This window comes from Poecilia mexicana, unplaced genomic scaffold, assembly GCF_051168715.1.
Source record: "Poecilia mexicana isolate PSO_F unplaced genomic scaffold, ASM5116871v1 scaffold_4, whole genome shotgun sequence".
NCBI classification, from domain to species: Eukaryota; Metazoa; Chordata; class Actinopteri; order Cyprinodontiformes; family Poeciliidae; genus Poecilia; species Poecilia mexicana.
The window spans coordinates 23,260,691-23,280,762 of record NW_028263373.1 but is presented as its reverse complement, the minus strand read 5'-3'; the positions used below and the strand labels follow the sequence as shown (position 1 = coordinate 23,280,762).

General features: G+C 38.0%; 1 protein-coding gene across 1 annotated transcript in view; it reads left to right on the top strand.

Annotated features, from left to right (window-relative positions):
* Positions 1-19,016, top strand: part of LOC106904846 (cadherin-2-like) — a 91,161-nt gene extending 72,145 nt beyond the window's left edge. The window contains exons 11-14 of the mRNA XM_088005276.1: positions 2,731-2,964; positions 5,293-5,432; positions 7,226-7,387; positions 13,755-19,016. Of these exons, the coding sequence (XP_087861402.1) occupies positions 2,731-2,964; positions 5,293-5,432; positions 7,226-7,387; positions 13,755-13,961 (743 nt within the window). The 3' untranslated portion in view covers positions 13,962-19,016. The remainder of the gene's footprint in view (positions 1-2,730; positions 2,965-5,292; positions 5,433-7,225; positions 7,388-13,754) is intronic.
* Positions 19,017-20,072: the final 1,056 nt, after the last annotated feature.

Here is a 20,072-nt window from a genome sequence, read left to right as displayed (position 1 = left end):
GCCGGGGGAGAAGCGCTGATGCAGGGCAGCGTACTCACAACGTAGCATCAGAGTAAGATCCGAGTTCTTGGTCAGCCGGGCCGAGGTCATACACAAAGGGGTAGAGAGCAGAGTCCGAGGGAGTAGGCGTGAGCGGCGTAGAAGAACAGGCTAGGTCGAGATCCGGGTAGGCAAACAGCAGTCCGACAAGGGCAAGGCAAAAGGAGCAAATCCAGAGAACAAGAGCGAGGCAGTAACACAGAGGGCGTGAATAGAGAGCTAGAAACTACTTGCTGAGAGCGTTTGATAATCTGGCAGTGGGTAGGTTACTGAGGGAGGCTTAAGAAGGGACGCAATCAGGGAGCGATACAGCTGCAGGGAATCAGGGAGATGAGGGACATGACATGGATGGTCTCAAAACAAAACACCGGGCACATGACACCATTACAAGTGCAGCGGATTTAACTCATCATGCAGGGCCAGTGAAAGGCTGTATGAAGCCTTGAGCAGAATTTGACTTGGGGGGGGGCCCTTTTGTTGCTAAAAACATCAGCACCAGCTTCATAGTTTGAGCGAAATCTGGGAGAGGGGGAGTAATTTAAATGGCCAACCTAAAAAGCAATAAGTTATAATCGCAGTTTACTAATTTGTATTTGTGAACAAATAGAGCTCAAACTCAAAGATTAAACTCATAGCATCAGATTGTTGCTATGGTAACAAAACAAATTAATATTGTTCTTTGAACTTTTACAAAGTAAACTTACCAGATCCTGAAAATCTTACATATAAATGTTAAACAATTTAAAATCTTTTAAATTTATTTTAAATCAAATTTAGCAGCATTGATCATCTCAATAAACAAATGTTACATTTATGTATCTGTGGTCTGTGATAAAATATTAGCATTTATGGAGCCCCTGATGCCCTGGGGAACCATATGGAGCTGCTGACTTAATTTGGATTAAACAGAAATGCAAATAATTGATTTTCATTTTAATTGTGTTTTTATGATTTATTGTTTTTAAGACTCGTTGTGGGTTTTAAATAGCATTTCACTGACGCTGTAACATATAATCCAGTAATATTTTTACTTTTCCTGTCTACTTTAGCATCTTTTGATACAAAAACACAGTGAACCGCCTCCGTGTCCCCACCTCCGGGCTTAGAAAGTTTTCTGGGGGAAACCCTGAAATATCTTTGTTTTTGAGCTCATATGTGTAATGTAATCAACAAATTAGCAGCAAAAGTGGAAATGTTGATTATTTTATCTGATTACTTCAAAGCTAACAGCAAACAACAGATTACAGTTTGCGGTGTAACATGACTCAGTTACATTAGGTATGTCAGTAGGAATAGGTCACAATTCCAGCAAATTTTTGTGAGATGTTTTTGGATGGTTGCCCCCAATATTACAAATATTACATCACAGAGTGTAAAGGGAATACTACCTAACTATAAAGGTAATTATTTATATTATATTGATATTTATTTAACCTGTCAAGGGTCTACCCCACCTCTCGCCCGTTTATCACTGGAGATAGGCAGGGTGTAAGACAATGAATGGATAGATGGAGGATATTTATTTCTATTTACATTTCTGATCCCTGTATGAAAAGTAAGATAGGTTCTATCTAAAATAGGTTTATAAGACATTAAATTATCAGCTTTTTTGTTATGTATGTCAGACTGAGATGGCTGAGATAAAAAAAATTGCAGAGTTTACCTGAATTATGCTAAGAAATGTTTTAGGAAGGGCAGTTGGACTGTCCTGATGTAATAATGATGAAATTGCAAAGTAAACAACCAACTATTGCTGGGTTGCATATGACGTAGTACCGATATCACACAGTGCAGATGGGGGTCAGGAAGTAAATGCAGCCCATTTACTTTGGTCCATCCAGCTTCAAAATGCCTAAAGTCTGTGTTGTGTACGGTTATTCCAACCATTCTAGTAGAGAGAACAGTTTTCTTTTGGATATTTAACTCAAATTCTGGTTTGAGTTAAATATCCAAGATGTTTGTCTTAAGAAAAATAAACATTATTTTCATGTTCCGATGGTAATTGGTCACAAGGGAGTTAATTTTAAAAAACTTACCAAAAAAAGACGAGAAAAGTGGACCAACAAGCTACAGCTAAATTCACAGGTGTGGAAACTAACAATACCAGAGTTTTAAGCACCACTTTCTAACAGGTAAGGATCGCACTGTCTAAATTATATCCTCAAATGGTGCTGCTACCCAGCAATTGCAGCAACTAGTGTCTAGGTTGCAGACAGGGGTCACGTGCTGGGTTGCAGACATGCAACCCAGATGACGGAACATGAAAATAATATTTATCTTTCTCTCTATTAGAACAGTTGGAACAACCGAACACGTCTCAGACTTTAGGCATTTTGAAGCTGGATCAACAGAAGTCAATGAGCTGCATTTACTTCCTGACTCTCATCTGCATTACGTAACGTCGCTACTATGTCATCTGTATTCCAGCAATTCAGAGCAACTCAGAAATATTAGAGAAGAAATGTTGCAGTTAAGGAACTGTTTTTACTTTTCTGAAGCATTTTGAAGCAGAGCTTTCATGCGGACACGAGGTCTCAGATGGAGTAGCCACAGTGCTCCCACTTCTGTAAAGCAAATAATCCCGTTTGCTGAATAGCTGTCATCACTACAGGCACTGGTGGGCATCTCAGTGGAAAAGTCATTCTGTTTCGTTTATTTTTCCTCCTTATCTCCTATAATCTCATATTCTAGGCGAGTCTGCCCAGCTTCACCTGCGGATCGGTTCTCTTGCCAGTGGCATCTATGAGCTCCCCATTGTGATCACAGACTCTGGCAACCTGCCCATGTCTAACACATCCTTCCTGAGGGTTAAGGTCTGTCCCTGTGATCGCCATGGAGACTGTGTGGACATGGAGAAAATGATTGCCGCTGGATTGGGCACTGGAGCTATTATTTCCATCCTCATCTGTATCATCATACTATTAGGTGAGTTTCTCTTTCAAGCACATTGAAAGTCAATGTTAGTCAAGGACTAACATTGACTTTGACCAGTTAGTCAAGGACTGGCGACCTTGACTAACTGGTCAAGATTATTAAATCACTTCTATAACAGTTGTTTTACTTTCACTGATATGATGCAAAACCGATTTACTGAACTAATGTCACTTCATTTTTAGAAAGGTGTTCTATTCAGATTGGGCATTCATATGCTAACTTAGTTGATTTTTTTTTCATAAAATAATTTCATGGTCTGAGCATCCTGTAAAAGTAGGATTCCATCATTTATGACGGGCTGTGTAAGCCTGTCATAAATGGAACCAAATCTAATCAATGAAAATAGACCACGTAGACGATGTAAACCAGATATAAACCAAACTTAATGCCACGTGGCCCAAAACCTTCAAGATGAAAGTAATTGTGGGCCATAAAATGTAAATATTTTTTCTACTATATTTTTATTTTCTTTGCAAAACATTTCCCTTTCACCTTGACTGCCATAACTGCCAATCATTGTAATTCGGATAAGCACAGCATAATACTCTAATAAAATAAGGAAGTCCGATTTCTGTAAATGCCCTGCGACAGACTGGCGACCTGTCCAGGGTGACCCCGCCTCTCGCCTGGAACATTGGCTGGAGATAGGCACCAGCAACCCTCCCGACCCCTAAGGGACAAGGGTGTACAGAAAATGGATGGATGGATGGATTTCTGTTGAAAATATAGCTGCAAATCATTGTACTTCTGAGATATAAATCTGCACAGTTCTAAATGCTGATTGTCATCTTCTATCTTTGTCGGGATTTTTCCGTGTGTGTATTCTATTCTCAGCAAGAAGGAGCCCTCTCCTTCTTAAATAAAAGAACGGGCCACTCATTCTTCCGAAAAACTTATTACTTAATCTTACTTTAGTCTACCAAATGGGTCCACCAAAGTTTGTTCTTGAGTAAAAATCACTGGATGTTTGAAATACTATGAACTGACTATAAAAAAAGGTTGATAAAAGGTAATAAAAAGAGTGTTTTACTTTCTTACTTTCTTTACTTACTTCTGCTTTACTTTCAAAAGATTTGTAATTGTATTTGTCTTTTTTGAAAGGCAGTGAAAAATTCTTTGTAAAGTACCATAGTTTTCTTTTATAAAAGTTTTAAAACTCCAATCTTGAGCTGGAAACCAAGTTTGTGCATTTCTTTGTCTACATCCTGGACACTCTTGATGTAAATGATTGCAGACTAAATCATTTAAATTGGATTTATTAAACATTACATCTTTGTCATTTTTAATCATGACTTCATTATTGAACATAGACTTGATGTTATGTTTCCAGCAGAAGTTTGGCTGGATGAAACAGTAACACCATACTTATGGAGTCAGTGCCTCCTAGTTCAATTTTGTGAGAGGAGGATGCATGGGTGGTGTCATGGGATGCTACATTATTTCTTGAGAGTTTCATATATTTTGAAATTTGTTGTCCTAAAGAAGAAAACTATATCAAAACTGTCAACAACACAATGCATGCATGTTCATCCAGGAGAATGCAATTCTTCACTTCAATCCAATCTGTTGAGTTTCCTTGAACAGGAAACATTTTGTAACAGATTGGAGGAGAACACTAAACTTGACTATATTGTTTGATAATCATATGGAACATGATTAGAACAGATTGATTACATGGATTGTGAATTGCCACTAAATAAATTAAATTGAATTGAATTAAATTGTTGAACAAAATAACTGGATTCCACTTAGACTTGAAAATTAAACAACCATACTGATCCATATATATTATTCATTCTGTACATTATGTAAACCATTCCTACAAAAATAATCACATTTGAAAATGTTTATTTAAGCCAATAATTTGGATTTGAATTGTTATTCACAACTAATTCGGATCTTCCTTGATTTCCAGTTGTTGTTCAGGCCAGATATAAATTGAAACAAGTTAGTGCTCAGGAACAGTTGCTGCAGTCTGTTAGATTTTTACATTTTTTATTTTACCAAATGTTAAATGCTTATATAAAAATACATGTAAATACTAGGGCAAATATACAGAGCTTTTTTGTTTTATAAAACACTGATTCCAAAGTAATTTTAGCAGAACATTAAGACTTCAAGCTGATTTATTATGGATTAGATTCTTAAAGTGAAAATAGTCTCCTTCTATCTGTTGTTCTCTTTCTCTCTACTAGGTTTCTGAGGACGTTTAATATTTTTAGATTGCACAGCAGCACCCTGCCGTACGGCCAAAGATGTTCACTGAAGATTGATTTGTTTCTTACATTTAATAATTTCCTCATCCTTCTTGCCTTGCAGTGCTGGTACTCCTCTTTGTGATGTGGATGAAGAGGAGGGATAAAGAGCGTCAGGCCAAGCAACTTCTGATCGACCCAGAGGACGATGTCCGAGACAACATCCTCAAATATGATGAGGAGGGAGGTGGAGAAGAGGATCAGGTAAACACAAGCATGTCTCTCTCACATACAAACGCATTGTCCACAAAAATAAATTACTTTACTTAATAATCCTGGTTAAAATGCCACTTTATCTTTCCCTAAAATCAAATATTCTCTTTCAAACAAAGAGACACAACAGAAAGCTCTACAGCTGACACACAAACACCATGCCTCTCTACAGTTTGCAGTCTTTCCTCCAAAGCAAAGATTAAGAGCAATACAAAGGGGGATCTTGAAATAGGATTAATTGCTCTCTGTTGAAGAACAATTTCGTCTGTCTTTCCAAACAACTTCTCACATAAGCCGCTTTACGTTCCTGCTGTGGAAGCACTAACCCTCGCACACACAACAAATTGGTATGCACTGACATCGTACTTCATCCACAAACAGCTCCTTCAGGATGAGGACAGAGTGGAAAGGGTACTCCAATGTAAAATATGCCATCCCTCAATAATAGTAATAGATTCAGCCATAAATCTCTTCTACTGAGAAACATGTTTTAACCAAGCAAATGCAATATTTGCAAGGAATAACAAAGAAAGAACTTGTATGTGACTGGTGGTGTGGTTCATTTACGTTAACTCTATCAAGTTGCAAACGCACGTGCCAGAAATCAAGTGAGCATGTGTGAGATCTAAGGCACGCAGCACACATTTTTAAGTTTTTCACAGACATATGTGACGTCAGTCTCACTGCAAACCTCTAAAAGTGTGACTACTCAGCATTTATAGTCGCGTGTAACCTGGCAAAGAAAACAACCCATTTTCTCCGCTTTTATTCACTTTAATAGACTTGCATTCTTTTATCTTGAAAAATAAATAAAAGAATGCAAGTGTATGCTGCCCCTTCACAAGATGCCGTCCTGGGCGGTTGCGCATGTCACTCATATCAGGAACCGCCACTCCTTGCAGCTTCTTCTTGACACATATCCTGGGCAAAACATTTTTCTTGTGTGGTGTCCAACAACTATCATATAGTTTGTTGTTGGTCTTAGGGAGAGACCTAAGATGACTTGCCTAGAATTCTGCATTTGAGTTCTTGTAACATGCCATGTCCTTGCTAGAAGAACTCTGTTCTTGTTTTCCCACCTTGAGTAAAAGGCTACATTTTTCTGTTTTAAAAGATTATGTATTACTGTTCAAACCTGAGTGAAAGACATAAAACCATAGCAGGCCACTTAGGTGCCTAGCCTCATTTCAGATAACTTTGCGTTGGTCTTCTTTTGCTTTGTGAAGAAAACTTTCAGAACCTCTAATCTGTTACTGCCTAAGTTGATGTACTTTCATGCCTTGGGCCACCTCTGCATTTTAACAATTTGAAATATTTAGTAACCCATCTTATTTGGCACTAATGTGCAGACAGAGACAGCCAGTGACTGTTGGTTAGCCCAGCTAGCTTAAAAGGCATACAAAGAGCCATACTACTGCAGACCTGTCAGATAATGGGGTGATGAACGTACAACATCCTCAAATATGATGAGGAGGGAGGTGGAGCAGGAAAAAACTGAGACAGCATATGGGTTATAATTTAATACCACACCGCAACAAAATGATTGTGACTATGAAGCTCTCAGTGTAAGCAGATTATGTACTTAAATTGAGATGTTGGTGTTGCTGTTTAGTTTTTAGAATATCCCCCTAAACTAGGATTAAAGATAATTAAAGTAAATGTTAGGACCTTAAAAATGCTTTTTCCCGAAAACATGTTAAAACAGGGCTAATTTGCAGTCAGTTGATGCATAGGAAAGTGTGTTGTGTAAGCCTGTGGATTTTTGACTCTTATTGGGCATTTAGGACTATGACCTGAGCCAACTGCAACAACCTGATGCCCTGGAGCCAGAGTGTGTAAAAGTGGGGATCAGACGTCTGGACGAGAGGCCCCTCCACCATGACCACCAGTACCCCCTCCGCTCTGCTGCCCCTCAACCAGGAGATATAGGAGATTTCATCCATGAGGTACACCGCTTGGTTCAGAGTTTGTAATGATTCACATGTTGAGGTAAACTGTCTTAAGTAGTGTTTCCATCAATGTTTTTTTATATGCATTTTAAAATATTAAACTGCAGCATTTGAAATAACTTCCTCAGTTTTGCAAAAATGTTTTTTACACTCACTAAAGGTGGTTTATGGCTTTTCTGAAAAATACCAAAAAAAAAAAAAAAAAAAAAAACACAATCTTTTTCAATCTCTCCTCTCCCAAGGAGAGATTGAGAAACTTTTGGCATGTAAGTTCTGACATAGTCTAAACCTCCAGCATGAGATCCATGGTCCGTACTAATTTGCAACCTCTTCGTCTTATTTATTACAGTCAGGTGTAGCATCAACAACTGATTAGGTCACGCTCTGCACTCCAAACCAAGAGATTGATTTGTGTCATTTTAAAGGGGCAGTATTTTGTATTTTCCAGGCACATAGTGTCATTTTATAGTACAATAAAGTTCCTATGTTACCCTCAGTTGTCATAAGATCACTATATATCAAATACAACTTAAAATTAATTTAACTTCATAATTTAACACCTTGAAACTCAGCCGTCTGGAAGTCATCACAACATGGCTATTCTACTTTAACAACGTTTTTATCAGCGTTGCACTGAGAAGTAGCTCCTATAATGAGATCGGATGCTGAGTTCCACCACATGTTTGCTAATTGCTGCTGGCTAGTTTGAAGGAGCTGAGTGGGGAATTTCAGTGGAGGGCTGCTCTGTGAGGCAGAAGCTTGGGAACTGCAGCTCCGAGGAGGAGCTGCTCATTGAAGGCAGCACTAGGTCCACCCAGGCATTTTGAACAACTGAATGGTTACCATGGGAGATTAAAGGATTTCTTAGACATGTATGAAAGAATCAAGACAACACTCCAGGTATGGCTTTAATGAGGGAATGCACAGCATGATGCAAAGCTCAAAAACTTTGATTTTACATAATACTGCCCCTTTAAAAATTTGGTAACACTTTATTTGAAGGGGTGTGCATAAGACTGACATGTCACTGTCATAAACATGACATAACATCTGACATGAACATAAAGAAGTCTTTATGAATGTTTATGACAGTGGTCATGCAAAGTTGCTCTAAAAGTTGCATTAAATGTCCATTAAAAGTGCCAGCTTTGTATGATTTTGTAAATTATGATAATTTAATGCAAAGTTGGCATTTTTAATGGACTTTCAATGCAACTTTTAGAGCAACTTTGCATTGAAAGTGTCATTATTTACCGAATGACACTTCATGACAACTGTCATAAACATTCATAAAGACTTCTTCATGTCCATGACAGGTGTTATGTCATGTTTATGACAGTGTCATATCAGTCTTATGCACACCCCTTCAAATAAAGTGCTAGCAAAAATTTGCTCAAAATTCACAACAGTTGGATGAAACTTGAGAGCTGTAAAATAAGCAATGTTGGGGTGCTGTGGTGACACAGGGGTAGAGCACACCACGTCACAGGTTCAAGACTCTCAACAAACTACGGTAACACTTTATTTAAAGGTGCTTGAATAAGAGTGTCATGACACTTTCATAAATATGACATAACACCTGTCATGAACATGAATAAGTCTTCATGAATATTTATGACTGTTGTCATAAAGCGTCATTCGGTAAATTATGACACTTTTAATACAAAGTTGACATTATTCAAAATGTCTTTGTTATGACAACTTGACATTAACCAGGAAATCATTACTGTTTAAACTTTACCTTTAATAACATAAAGTTACCTAATTTTTAAAGTGCAATCAATAATACTTTTATAACAAATTTATATCAGTAATGTTTTCTTCTTATTCAACCCCCCTACTCTGTTTGGCACCACTAGGGCCAAACAGAAACTTTTTAAAAATAATAATAATATAATAATTATAAACCAATTTTCAAAACCAAAGAGGCCACACTGAAACCAGTTTCACTTGCCAACATTTAGAAATTTCCCGAGACCTTTGTCTTTATGTATTACAATAGAAACATGGTCGTTCGTATATTGAACTTCAATCCAGAATCACCCAGCATTCTGGGAGATGTAAGCAGAGGAAAAGCTTTAGCTCCTCAAACTCTCACAGGTAGCTAAGTACTTAGCAACAACCTGTTGAGTAACTTGTGCAGGAGCAGTTTGAGGTTTCATTATGGTGCCTCATAATAAATAAAAAATAGCAGAGTGGAGAGAAAAGAGAAAATGAGATCAACTGGAGAGGAAATTGTGGATAAAATAGAAAGGTTACGGCATCAGTTTGACAGTATTTCAGATATGTAAAACAAAAAACAAATGAACCCGTAATTATCAATATTGACTGATATGAAAGCCTTAAGTTGTGATATGTTTTTCAGCAATATCGCCCACCCCTAGCTTCATGTCACATTAACAGGCTACATTCTCATTTGTCCTCTCACATGTTGCAATATTGGACCAAGACAATAAAACATGGTGAATATCCCTGATTTTGGATTGGAGCATTCCCGACTTCCTTCTGAGTGAGCCAGGTCACTCTTAACACACTGCACACAACAGGAATGCCCTGATAATAGGGGTTCCTTAAGATTGTTGTAAAGGGAAAACCGGGACAAAAGTCGACATAAAAATCTTACTGTGTGAACTCGGTATCACATTTAAAGTTTCATCTGCCCTAGCATCTGAAATCACAGACAGGTGTCTGGCCATAATGCATAGCTTTCAGTGCCAACTCCCCTTAACTACAGTCAAGCACAGAGAAAGAATGTTGATGATTTAGGCTAGTTTGGGGGCAGCAAGGGGCTCGTCTGATGTTGGAAGACCTGGTAAGGTCCAGCTCATTTTTTATGTCCTCATACAAACTGTTCGTTGTTGCGCAACACCCCCCCCCCCCCCTTCTCTCTCTCTACTTCCTCTTCTGAGAGGAGGGAGATGTTGCTCCCAGCTCTCCGTCTAACGGGTCCGAGAAGCCTCTAAATCCGGAGTATTACTACAGATGAGAATATAGAGGACATTCTGTTTAAGCTGGCCGCGAGAAAGACTAGCCTGGTTTCTAACGACCTCCATCCAGATGTCCCACCCTTTTTCACCCTGTGAACTAGCCAGATAGAGCAGCCCGGAATCAGCTAGTTTCACAGAGCACACCTGTTAACGGTCGCTCTTTCTCTTATTACAACTTGCACTTGTTACTGAACCAGGTTGGTTTTAGTGACTCGGGCGAGTCCCAAGGGTGTTGCTTTAGTTTTGGGCCAAAAGCAACCTATAAAACATTTTCCACTTTCTCCTCCCAGAATCAAACTTCATAGCTATTCTACAACCATCAAAGAACTTTAAGGTGACTCATTAACTGAATGTCCACAACATCTTTTAGATTTTCTTAATGCTAAGTATTTTATTAGTAAGGCAATTTTGCAAGGGTCAGTACAGCTTAAATCAGTAACAGAAATAATCAAATAAGTAAAATCAATAATCTAGTCTATCTTTCCCTAATGCTGACACTGTGAACTAAAAAAGGTAAACTTTGAGAGAGACGGATGGAGTTTGGCATTTTGAACCCCAGAACTGGCCTGATGATGAAAAAGGTGTTGAAGCAGCAGGAGGCTCCCAGTACAGGAAAAGTACTGAGTCAGAGCGGCAGATCTCGGGCCTCAGGGTGACTTCCTCATGCGCGTAGCGGTCCTCTCCTTCTTGTCTTGCAGCTCTGTAGCTCCTTTCTCTTCGTCTCACGATCTTTCTGGTCCTTCGAGATGTAGACGAGCTGGTCTCATGGAAGGAACACACCAGTTCTTCCTCTTTGCCTTTGTTCTTTGCCTTTGTCTTTATCTTCATCTTTGCCTTGGTCTTTTTCTTTGGGGTCTCGAACCCAGCTGATGAGAGAAATGCAATTTGAAGCCACATGTTGCGGGGCTAACGGGTTGGTCCCCATATGCAGAACAGTCTTTGGCTCTGTGGCTCCGGCTCTTCTTCAGCTTCAGAGTTCTTTGTCCATCTCGATCTTGGCTCGAAGCTGCCTGAAGGATCCAACCAAAGACTCCTCTTTTGCACTCACCTTATAAAGGGTTTATCCACCCTTTTAGTGCATTTGCATTGGCTAGCTTTGTTGCTGTGCCTGTCTCATTGGCTGACTGCTTGGACCGATGATCTCATATCCATCACCGTCTTGGAGACATGACATGATGTCTGTTCTAACGACCCAAGTTGCTCAACAGTTCTCTTGTGTCTAACCTTTTCTTAGGAAAGTTAAAGTTTAGCAATAAGGTCTTGGTCACCTCCGCTCTCCTATCAGTTCTTCTTCCCCCCTGACTTTTCACCTACCATCTACCTCCAACACAACATCAGTGACCTTTGATTACAGTTACACATTTTACACCATTTCAAGTTCAATGTCAAAATCACATTTATAACCTTTTAGTTTCTCTGATTTAGCATTCATTAATAATTTTATAATAATCATTACTTATTAGTTACTCTTATTATAATCATGATGTGAGTTATTACAGACATTTCTGAAAAGAAACCAAGAATAATTCATTATTCTAATTATTTGATACCAAAGTTAAAGTTACTTGTTTCACCTGTAAGTACTTCAATAAGTTTAAGAGTAAGTGTAAATATTCTTATAATCAAACCAACATCAACCACTGGTTAAACCAATATTAGTTATTGGTTTAATCATAAGTTATCATTATTAATTTAAGTATTTTACTCTGGGTTTTATCCAATTACTCAAAATGTCTAGATTTTATTCCTTAAACCTTTAGTGCCCAAAAGGAGCAGTCTGAATTATTTTTAACCACTGCAGGCTGGAAACTTCCTCTTTTTCCAGGAAACCTTCTTTTCCTGTTACAGTCTTTCTGCCTGACTATGATTTTTTATGATTAAATAGAAAAAAGTAGAATTAAAGCAGGACACAATAACAACACACACAACCAGATTAATTTTATTACCGTCTGACTCTACTGTTGGGTCTTGATGTCACCTGTGTAATCAGTTTTAAAGATAACTTTATTTATTGTTATTATTAAACTAAAATCTCCAGCATGGGGAAGTGGGCTGAGCTCGACTTTTTCTCGACAAAACTGAAAGACAAGATGCTGTCCCTGAAGCAACTATGTATGTGTGCTGGTGGCTTAACTTCAGGCCAAACAGGGTAATCGGCTGAATCTACTCACAGAGACAGCATCTGTCCAGCCTGACCCAAATCTTTCTCTTTTCTGTCCTCCTCCATAATCCCTTCTTCCCCCTCAGCTCCTTCTACTGTCTATCTCAACACTTTAACATACAGCCCTCCAAATCCAAAGCCTTTCTTGCTTGAATGATTTTCTGTAGGACTGATGTGCCAATATGTGGTGGCTGAAGTACTGGGTTGTAGGTGGGGTGGGTGTTATAATCCAAGTTGTTTGTTAAAGTGCGTCTTTCAGGGGGTGTCAGTCAGCCTACAAGGGTTGTCAAAAGGGGTGTTATGCTTTCAGATTGATATTCCATTGCTCTGCTTTGGTATGAAAGCATGAACACTGGATCTATAATAGTCTTGACAGCAAAATGATTGTATAACTATTGGAATACTTTTAATTCTTTGCTATATGCACTAATATTATGGTTGCTTGCTCAACAGCACATGGAAAATCTCATGCCGACCCAATGGAGTTTAGGTTTATCTAATAAAAGTTGACAGTTTGATAATTGTTCATACAAGTGGTTTAGCTGTCAGATGTACAGCTGAGGTTAATATTCAAAGGATTAACCTGTGACAAGAGGCCATTTTGAACACACATGATCATTTTTGCATCACACCTTGTGTGTGAAGGTTTTATACTCTGGGCGATGGGTATAATGGTAGAGGCCTTAAAGCTCACTACCTGCGAGGCTTGTGTTGCTGTATAATTACTATATGCTTAGGATGCAGTGAGATTTTCATGTAAGTTTTGAACTGTACATAATACTGTTACGGGTTGTAACAGTATTATGGTTACAGAGTTCTAGTACCATTACACAACCAACGTGTTTCTGCAGCAACACAACAGGCAAGGTGTCAGGCTGGGGAATTTAATAGCTTCGTGAATTAAAGACAAAACCTCATTGTCGAGTCATTCCTCTCTTTAGCAAGCGACTGTTAGAATTAAATTCAATATTTCAAGTTTTTAATAATACTATTTGGTCACAATATTGGGGGGTGAAGGAGGTATAACTAGTGTAAGAATGTGAATCAGGCTGTTATGAAAACCACTTACCGTATTTTCTATTGCTTTGCCAAGTCTCTTTCTGTCTCCTTCTGCCTGCCAAAGGGGGTAGCTTACTCTAAAGCCATTTCCACAGCAGCACACTGAGTACCCTTGATGCACTTTTTCCTTACTTCTTTGTGGATTCTTTCTTTTCAGGGCCTGAAGGCTGCAGACCATGACCCCACAGCTCCCCCTTACGACTCTTTGCTGGTGTTTGACTATGAGGGGAGTAGTTCCACTGCCGGCTCCCTCAGCTCCCTGCACTCTTCGTCAAGCTGTGGAGACCAGGATTACGATTACCTTGGCGACTGGGGGCCACGTTTCCGCAAGCTGGCCGACCTGTACAGTGGAGGAGATGACTAGCGTCATCGGCCCTCCACTAATGGATCCAACCCTACTATCCTTGCTGCAAGGTTTAGGTGGTGGGTGGGTTAAAACAGAAAATATTGGATTACATTTGGGTTTTGGCTCAACACTTCTGTATTTCAATGGACCAGCTTGTTTACGGGATCTGCTGCCTCTTGAGGGCCATCGATAATAGCAGGGGACGATGGTGACTCTTGGCCTAGCGAGGCCTTCCACTGATGAGCATCAATGGGCTGGATCTGAGAATTAGCTGTTGTGCTTCTGAATGTGTGAAGACTGAGCTCCGGCAGCCATACTACAGATGCTCGCTGACACTTGAGTCTTACAGTACAGCAACACTGGGGTAAAAATGTGCCTTTTTGTGCATTCTTTTGATTGTGTTCAACTTATGTTGATTTAAAGTTCCTTAGGGTTTTGCAATAGCAACTACAGGGGCATATGCCATTATGAATGTGTGTGTATTAATAACCCCCTTTATTGTTTGTATTTATGTCTGTGTGTGTGTATGTGTGTGTGTGGGTGTGTGTGTGTGTGAGAGAGAGAGAGAGACAGAGGAAGAGAGACAGACAGAAATACAGAGACTGTGAATCATTTCCATGAAGACACACTGGAAAGATTATTTAAAGGACAAAGTCTACTTGAGATGTCTTGGATGATTCCACCAGCAAAACATGGCTTTACTGTGCAGCCCTGTGTCCTAACAGCTCTAAAGAAGCGCATGCAGGGTCATTCATGACAACATAATATTCATTTGCTGTTTGGTTTTTGTTTTGCCTTTTTTTTAGTACTGGCACTGTTTAAAAGCATAATCTTTTTTGTGTTTACCTGTGAATGGAACGATAAAAAACATCGGCATATTTTAAATTCAAGATATTTCTATACACCATGTAGACAGACACAAACACTTTTTGGTCTCACTATCTAACATTAAAGCAGATAAAGCCCTTACAGACGAAGGACAGTTAGGATTACCAAAATTATTTCTGTTCTCATAACAATTAGTGGATTTTTACCTTTCTATGGACTCAGAAGTTCATAGAAATTTCCTTAGAATTTGGGAAAATAGCGTCTTAAAACTTTATGATTTGGGTCAAATGTTTCCTTTCCAAAGTGTTGCTCATTCCTCCAAACAGAAGGAGGATTTGGCAACACTCCAAACTGCGCCAGATTTGGAGACTGCCCTGCTTACTCAAACCTTGCTGTGCCTATGCATTTTCCATAGGATTTTACCATCAAAGCTTTTATGATGACCTCATTAAAGCATTGATGTTGGGGACCTTGCAATTTATTTGGCAACATGCCTTGGGACATTGTTCACTTGGAAGACCCCATTGGACAATGTCCCAATCTTCAGCTCCCTTCTGATGTTTTTCCTTCATTCATGCTACAAAGTGCACCACTCCCTCCTGCAGTAAAACACCCACATAACATGATGCCAACTAACCCAGCACTTCACAAATGAGATAATGTTCTCAGGCTTGCAGACTTTCTCAGTCTAATAATGTTTATTAGGGCTGAACTCTTCTAATGAGACATCCTTTCAAGAAATGTTGGTCTTTGACCCAGAGTGCATTTGCAAAATGCAATCTGGCTTTTTAGGATGTCTTTGGAATAGTGGCTTTTTCCTTAATAAGTGGCTGTTTGTTACTCGTTTATCTTTGGAGCACAGAACCCATCTCCTTCCTTATCAGGACGATGATTTGACCATTCCCATGGTCTTTATTCTTGCTTGAACAGATGAACATGTCTCCTCCAGGCATCTGGAAACTGCAAATCTTTCTGATATTATGGCTGGTTTTCTAGTGATTTCTCCATGATGTCAAGGAAAGAAGGATTGTTTGAATTGAACAGGGTTTGCCTCCATTTAACTCAAATATTAACAAATAATATATCCAAAGCCAAAAAACCCACATCCTTTTCACTTGGGTTTACTTCCACACTATCCAAAGACATGATAATCTGAGGCTCACAGACACGTTGTTTTACCTTATTTTACCCCAGGTTTATGTTTGCAAAAAAATCAGCATCAATCCTGTAGTGGTCGTAGTCAGTCGGCAGGATGGGTTGGTTTGAAACCTTGTTAATGTGATATGTGGTGAAGACTAGAGTCTGCAATAGTGTGAAGGTAACCAATCCCACTCAACTTCAGCTGCAGTCAAACAAGTATTTTTCAATTTTCAGACATGGACATAGTTGGTTGGTGAGAACTAACCACCGAACCAACCACTGATGAGTGTTACTGATAGCAAACACTATCAGCAACACTAAAAAAGAGAGATTGGAACACGACTTCAAATCGGAGTGTTTTTTTTTTTATAGTGATGAAAAAGAAAAGGCAAACAACAAAAATAAAGAATATAAATTTAAGAATAAAATACACTAAATGCTGTACAGCCATATTTAAATAGATCAAACAATTCAGATATTGAGCAAACAAATATTAAATTAAGAGTGGCAGTAATTTATATAAAGGGGTTTAAGTGCAGCTTAATTTAAAGAATTGAAATCTTAAAAAAATATATTTCCCAAGAAACAAATTTTAATATCTTAAATTCATAACTTATTTGCAGTATCCAGTCCAAACCTCATCTGTTAAGATACAAATAAAAGCATATTTAGTAAAATTTAGTAAAAAGTAAAAAAAAAATCAGTAAGTCATTCCAAAACCCTCCAACAGCATGAAAATAAAAATGTTCCAAACTCTCAGTGCAAAAGTATTACAAATAATATAGTCAACACATCATCAAAATCACATTTTGTTTTATTTTTGGAATAACCTTAAAGTGTTTTAAATTGCAACACTTTAATTTTGTAGTGGAGTGGATCAGAATTCAGTCACCACCTCCTACTAGGACTGTTTATCATTTAACTCTGAAATGGTTTCTGTTCACAGGCTATGGAGGATTTGTTTACTTTTATGTTGAGTCTTTTAATTTATATGTATGCAATTTTAAAATTCTTGGCAATTTGACTAACAGCCAACATATGTAACATTATTATTCTCGACCACCAGATGGGAGTGTCTGCAAAGTTATGACTGTCCATTTTCGGGTTAAATTATGGCCCAGTGAGTCTGCAGATGAGTTGATAAATCCTGTCAACCCTCAGCAAGAACAGCTGTGAAGTGTGTAATCCTCAGTCTTTCAGTAAGGAAAAAAAAATCTGCTGAACCCAGTCGGTTATATAGTGTGAACTTCAAGTCTTTTCGAAATCTGAAGATTGAAAGCTGTGCAGTGTGTCTCCTGCTTTTGTAGACCTCTACCTTTGAAGAAATAAAAACAACAAAACTATATAATACATTTTTTCACTGTTGCATTATTAAGCACATAGAGATTATTTTTGGTAATCCTAACAGACCTAAAACAGTGGGATTTAATGTCACACAGTAAGAAAAACAGTGTGTATGCTAGCCTGTGTTTAATCACATATTTTAAAAATCTAGAATTCTAATATAAATTGAATAAAATAAAAATGTGGTTCAAAAGTGAAATTTAAAGAGCAAATGTTAAAGGAGTTCTGTATGGGCTACTTAAGTGACAGGTATTTGTTTGAACATCAGCAGCTCAGTCATAGCCAACCAAATTTATGATTCTTCTGTCTTTGAAGAATCTCCATCCCATAAACTGTTAGAGTAAACAGAGACCCAGATTAAATTTACATACAAAACTTGGCCGTCTTAAAGTCATGCTACATCAGTACTTCCTTCTGGCTACTCAGAAGCATCCTTGTAATTGCTGACATCATTACTGTATGATACAGGCAGTATATTTTCCTCAACATTTCAGTTGGAGTACGTATATAGCTGCACTCCAACGGCCACATAAACCAGCTGATTTTCTGCTACTCAGATTTTTCTCTACAAATACTTTTGAAAATCATTTCATGGAAATCAAATCCACCTCTAAACCAGGAACAAATTCTTGAAACAGCTGCCCCGGTGAGTTTTGTTGTCCAGGATATTTCGATCCAAAATCTCCCTGTAACTCTAAGACAAACAGAGAAATGGTATTGGTTTGACTCAAATGTTCATTGGTCCTTTTAAAGGAGAATTACAAAATGGTGTAAGATGAACTTACTTCCAGGATGAAGAAGAACATACATTCTCATTTAAGAATGTATGTTCTTCTTCATCCTGGAAGTAAGTTCACTTACAACATTTTCATCATTTAATGAAATTTCCATTTATGTGAGGAAAAATATGAAAGCAAGAAATATTGTTAATAAATTGAATCCACATGTAATAATAAAAATATATTAAAAAGCTTTTTTGCCAGTTTGATATTCCAGAGCACTAAGAAGACTTATTCTCAGTGGTAAACCTTAGAAAGATCCTGTGTTTTATATATTTCTCTCTTCAAATACTTTTGAACATGTTTATATCTTTTGTATATATATCTTTTGTTTTGTTTTAATCAGTGTAACTTTTACAGTTGATCACCAATAAAGGGTGTTATTAGTTCAAGTTTTGCTGCGGTGGATTACATTCAGAAATGGCAAAGTTTCCTCTGAAGATGATTTGCCTTAGTGTTCTCTAATAATCTCAAACTGGCTACTTACTGTAAGCTGAAACCTGTACAAACTGTATTTTTTTCTTGTGATGTTCCTTTGGTTGTGATCTCTTACAATGACAGCTTATATCCTGAATCCTTGTAAATGTCTAATTTGGATCACAAATTAAAATGTTTTTGCATGTTTTTTTTTATCTTTTCATCCTATTACTAGAAGTGATATCTGATTTTTGTTGCAAGAACAAACATAAATAGCATTATATGGTTGCAAACCTATAACTGAAAGTGTTCTGTAAAATTGAAATCCCTATTGGCCAATAGGAATTTCAATTTTACAGGACACTTTCAGTAAACGATAGTAAACGTCCAACAATTTGTCAAATGATAAATTGTTGGACGTTTACTATCCCAGCATCTCTGCCACACCTACAACAAGTTTCAGACATGGTTCCAGCTTCAAACAGCCAGATCTGTTGCTTCTCAGCATTTCGGACCTGTCCAACATGTAATAAGGCTGAAAATTAAATAGAGAACTGCGAATTCACAGATTGTCCTTGTTTCACTTCTTTCGCTGAGATACAGCGTTCTTTGCATCTGCTCTCATAATACAGAAGCTTTAGACATTTCTTCTGTTTCAAACAGCCAGATATGCTTAGTTTTGGAATTTCGGAGCTCTCCAAAATATAATAAGGCTGAAAATTTAATGTACAGCTGCGAATTCACAGATAGTCCATTTTTCAATTCGTTCGCTGGGATAAAGCGTTTTTGACTTCTTGCTAGCTGATCAATTGAAACATAAGAATTAGACCTGAATCCAGATTAAAACAGCCAGATTTAATGATTCTCTGCATATTGGAGCTGTCCAACAACTAACAAGGCTGAAAATTGAATGTAAAGCTGCAAATTCACAGATAGTCCATTTTTGACTTCTTTCGCTTAAATAAAGCGTTTTTGGCTTCTGGCTTGCTGATCATTTGGAACATAAGCAGAGAAACTAATTTCAGGTTAATTCAGCCAGATCTAGTGCTGCTCAGCATTTCGGAGCTGTCCAACAACTTACAAGGCTAAAAATTGAATGTAGTGTTGCAAATTCACAGATAGTCCATTTTTGACTTCTTTCGCTTAAATAAAGCGTTTTTGGCGTCTGGCTTGCTGATCATTTGGAACATAAGCAGAGAAACTAATTTCAGGTTAATTCAGCCAAATCTAGTGCTGCTCAGCATTTCGGAGCTGTCCAACAACCAACAAGGCTGAAAATTGAATGGAAAGCTGCAAATTCACAGATAGTCCAATTTTGACTTGTTTCGCTTAAATAAAGCGTTTTTGGCTTCTGGCTTGCTGATCATTTGGAACATAAGCAGAGAAACTAATTTCAGGTTAATTCAGCCAGATCTAGTGCTGCTCAGCATTTTGGAGCTGTCCAACAACTTACAAGGCTGAAAATTGAATGTAGTGCTGCAAATTCACAGATAGTCCATTTTTGACTTCTTTCGCTGAGATAAAGCATTTTTGGTTTCTGGCTTGCTGATCATTTGGAACATAAGCAGATGAACTAATTTCAGGTTAATTCAGCCAGATCTAGTGCTGCTCAGCATTTCGG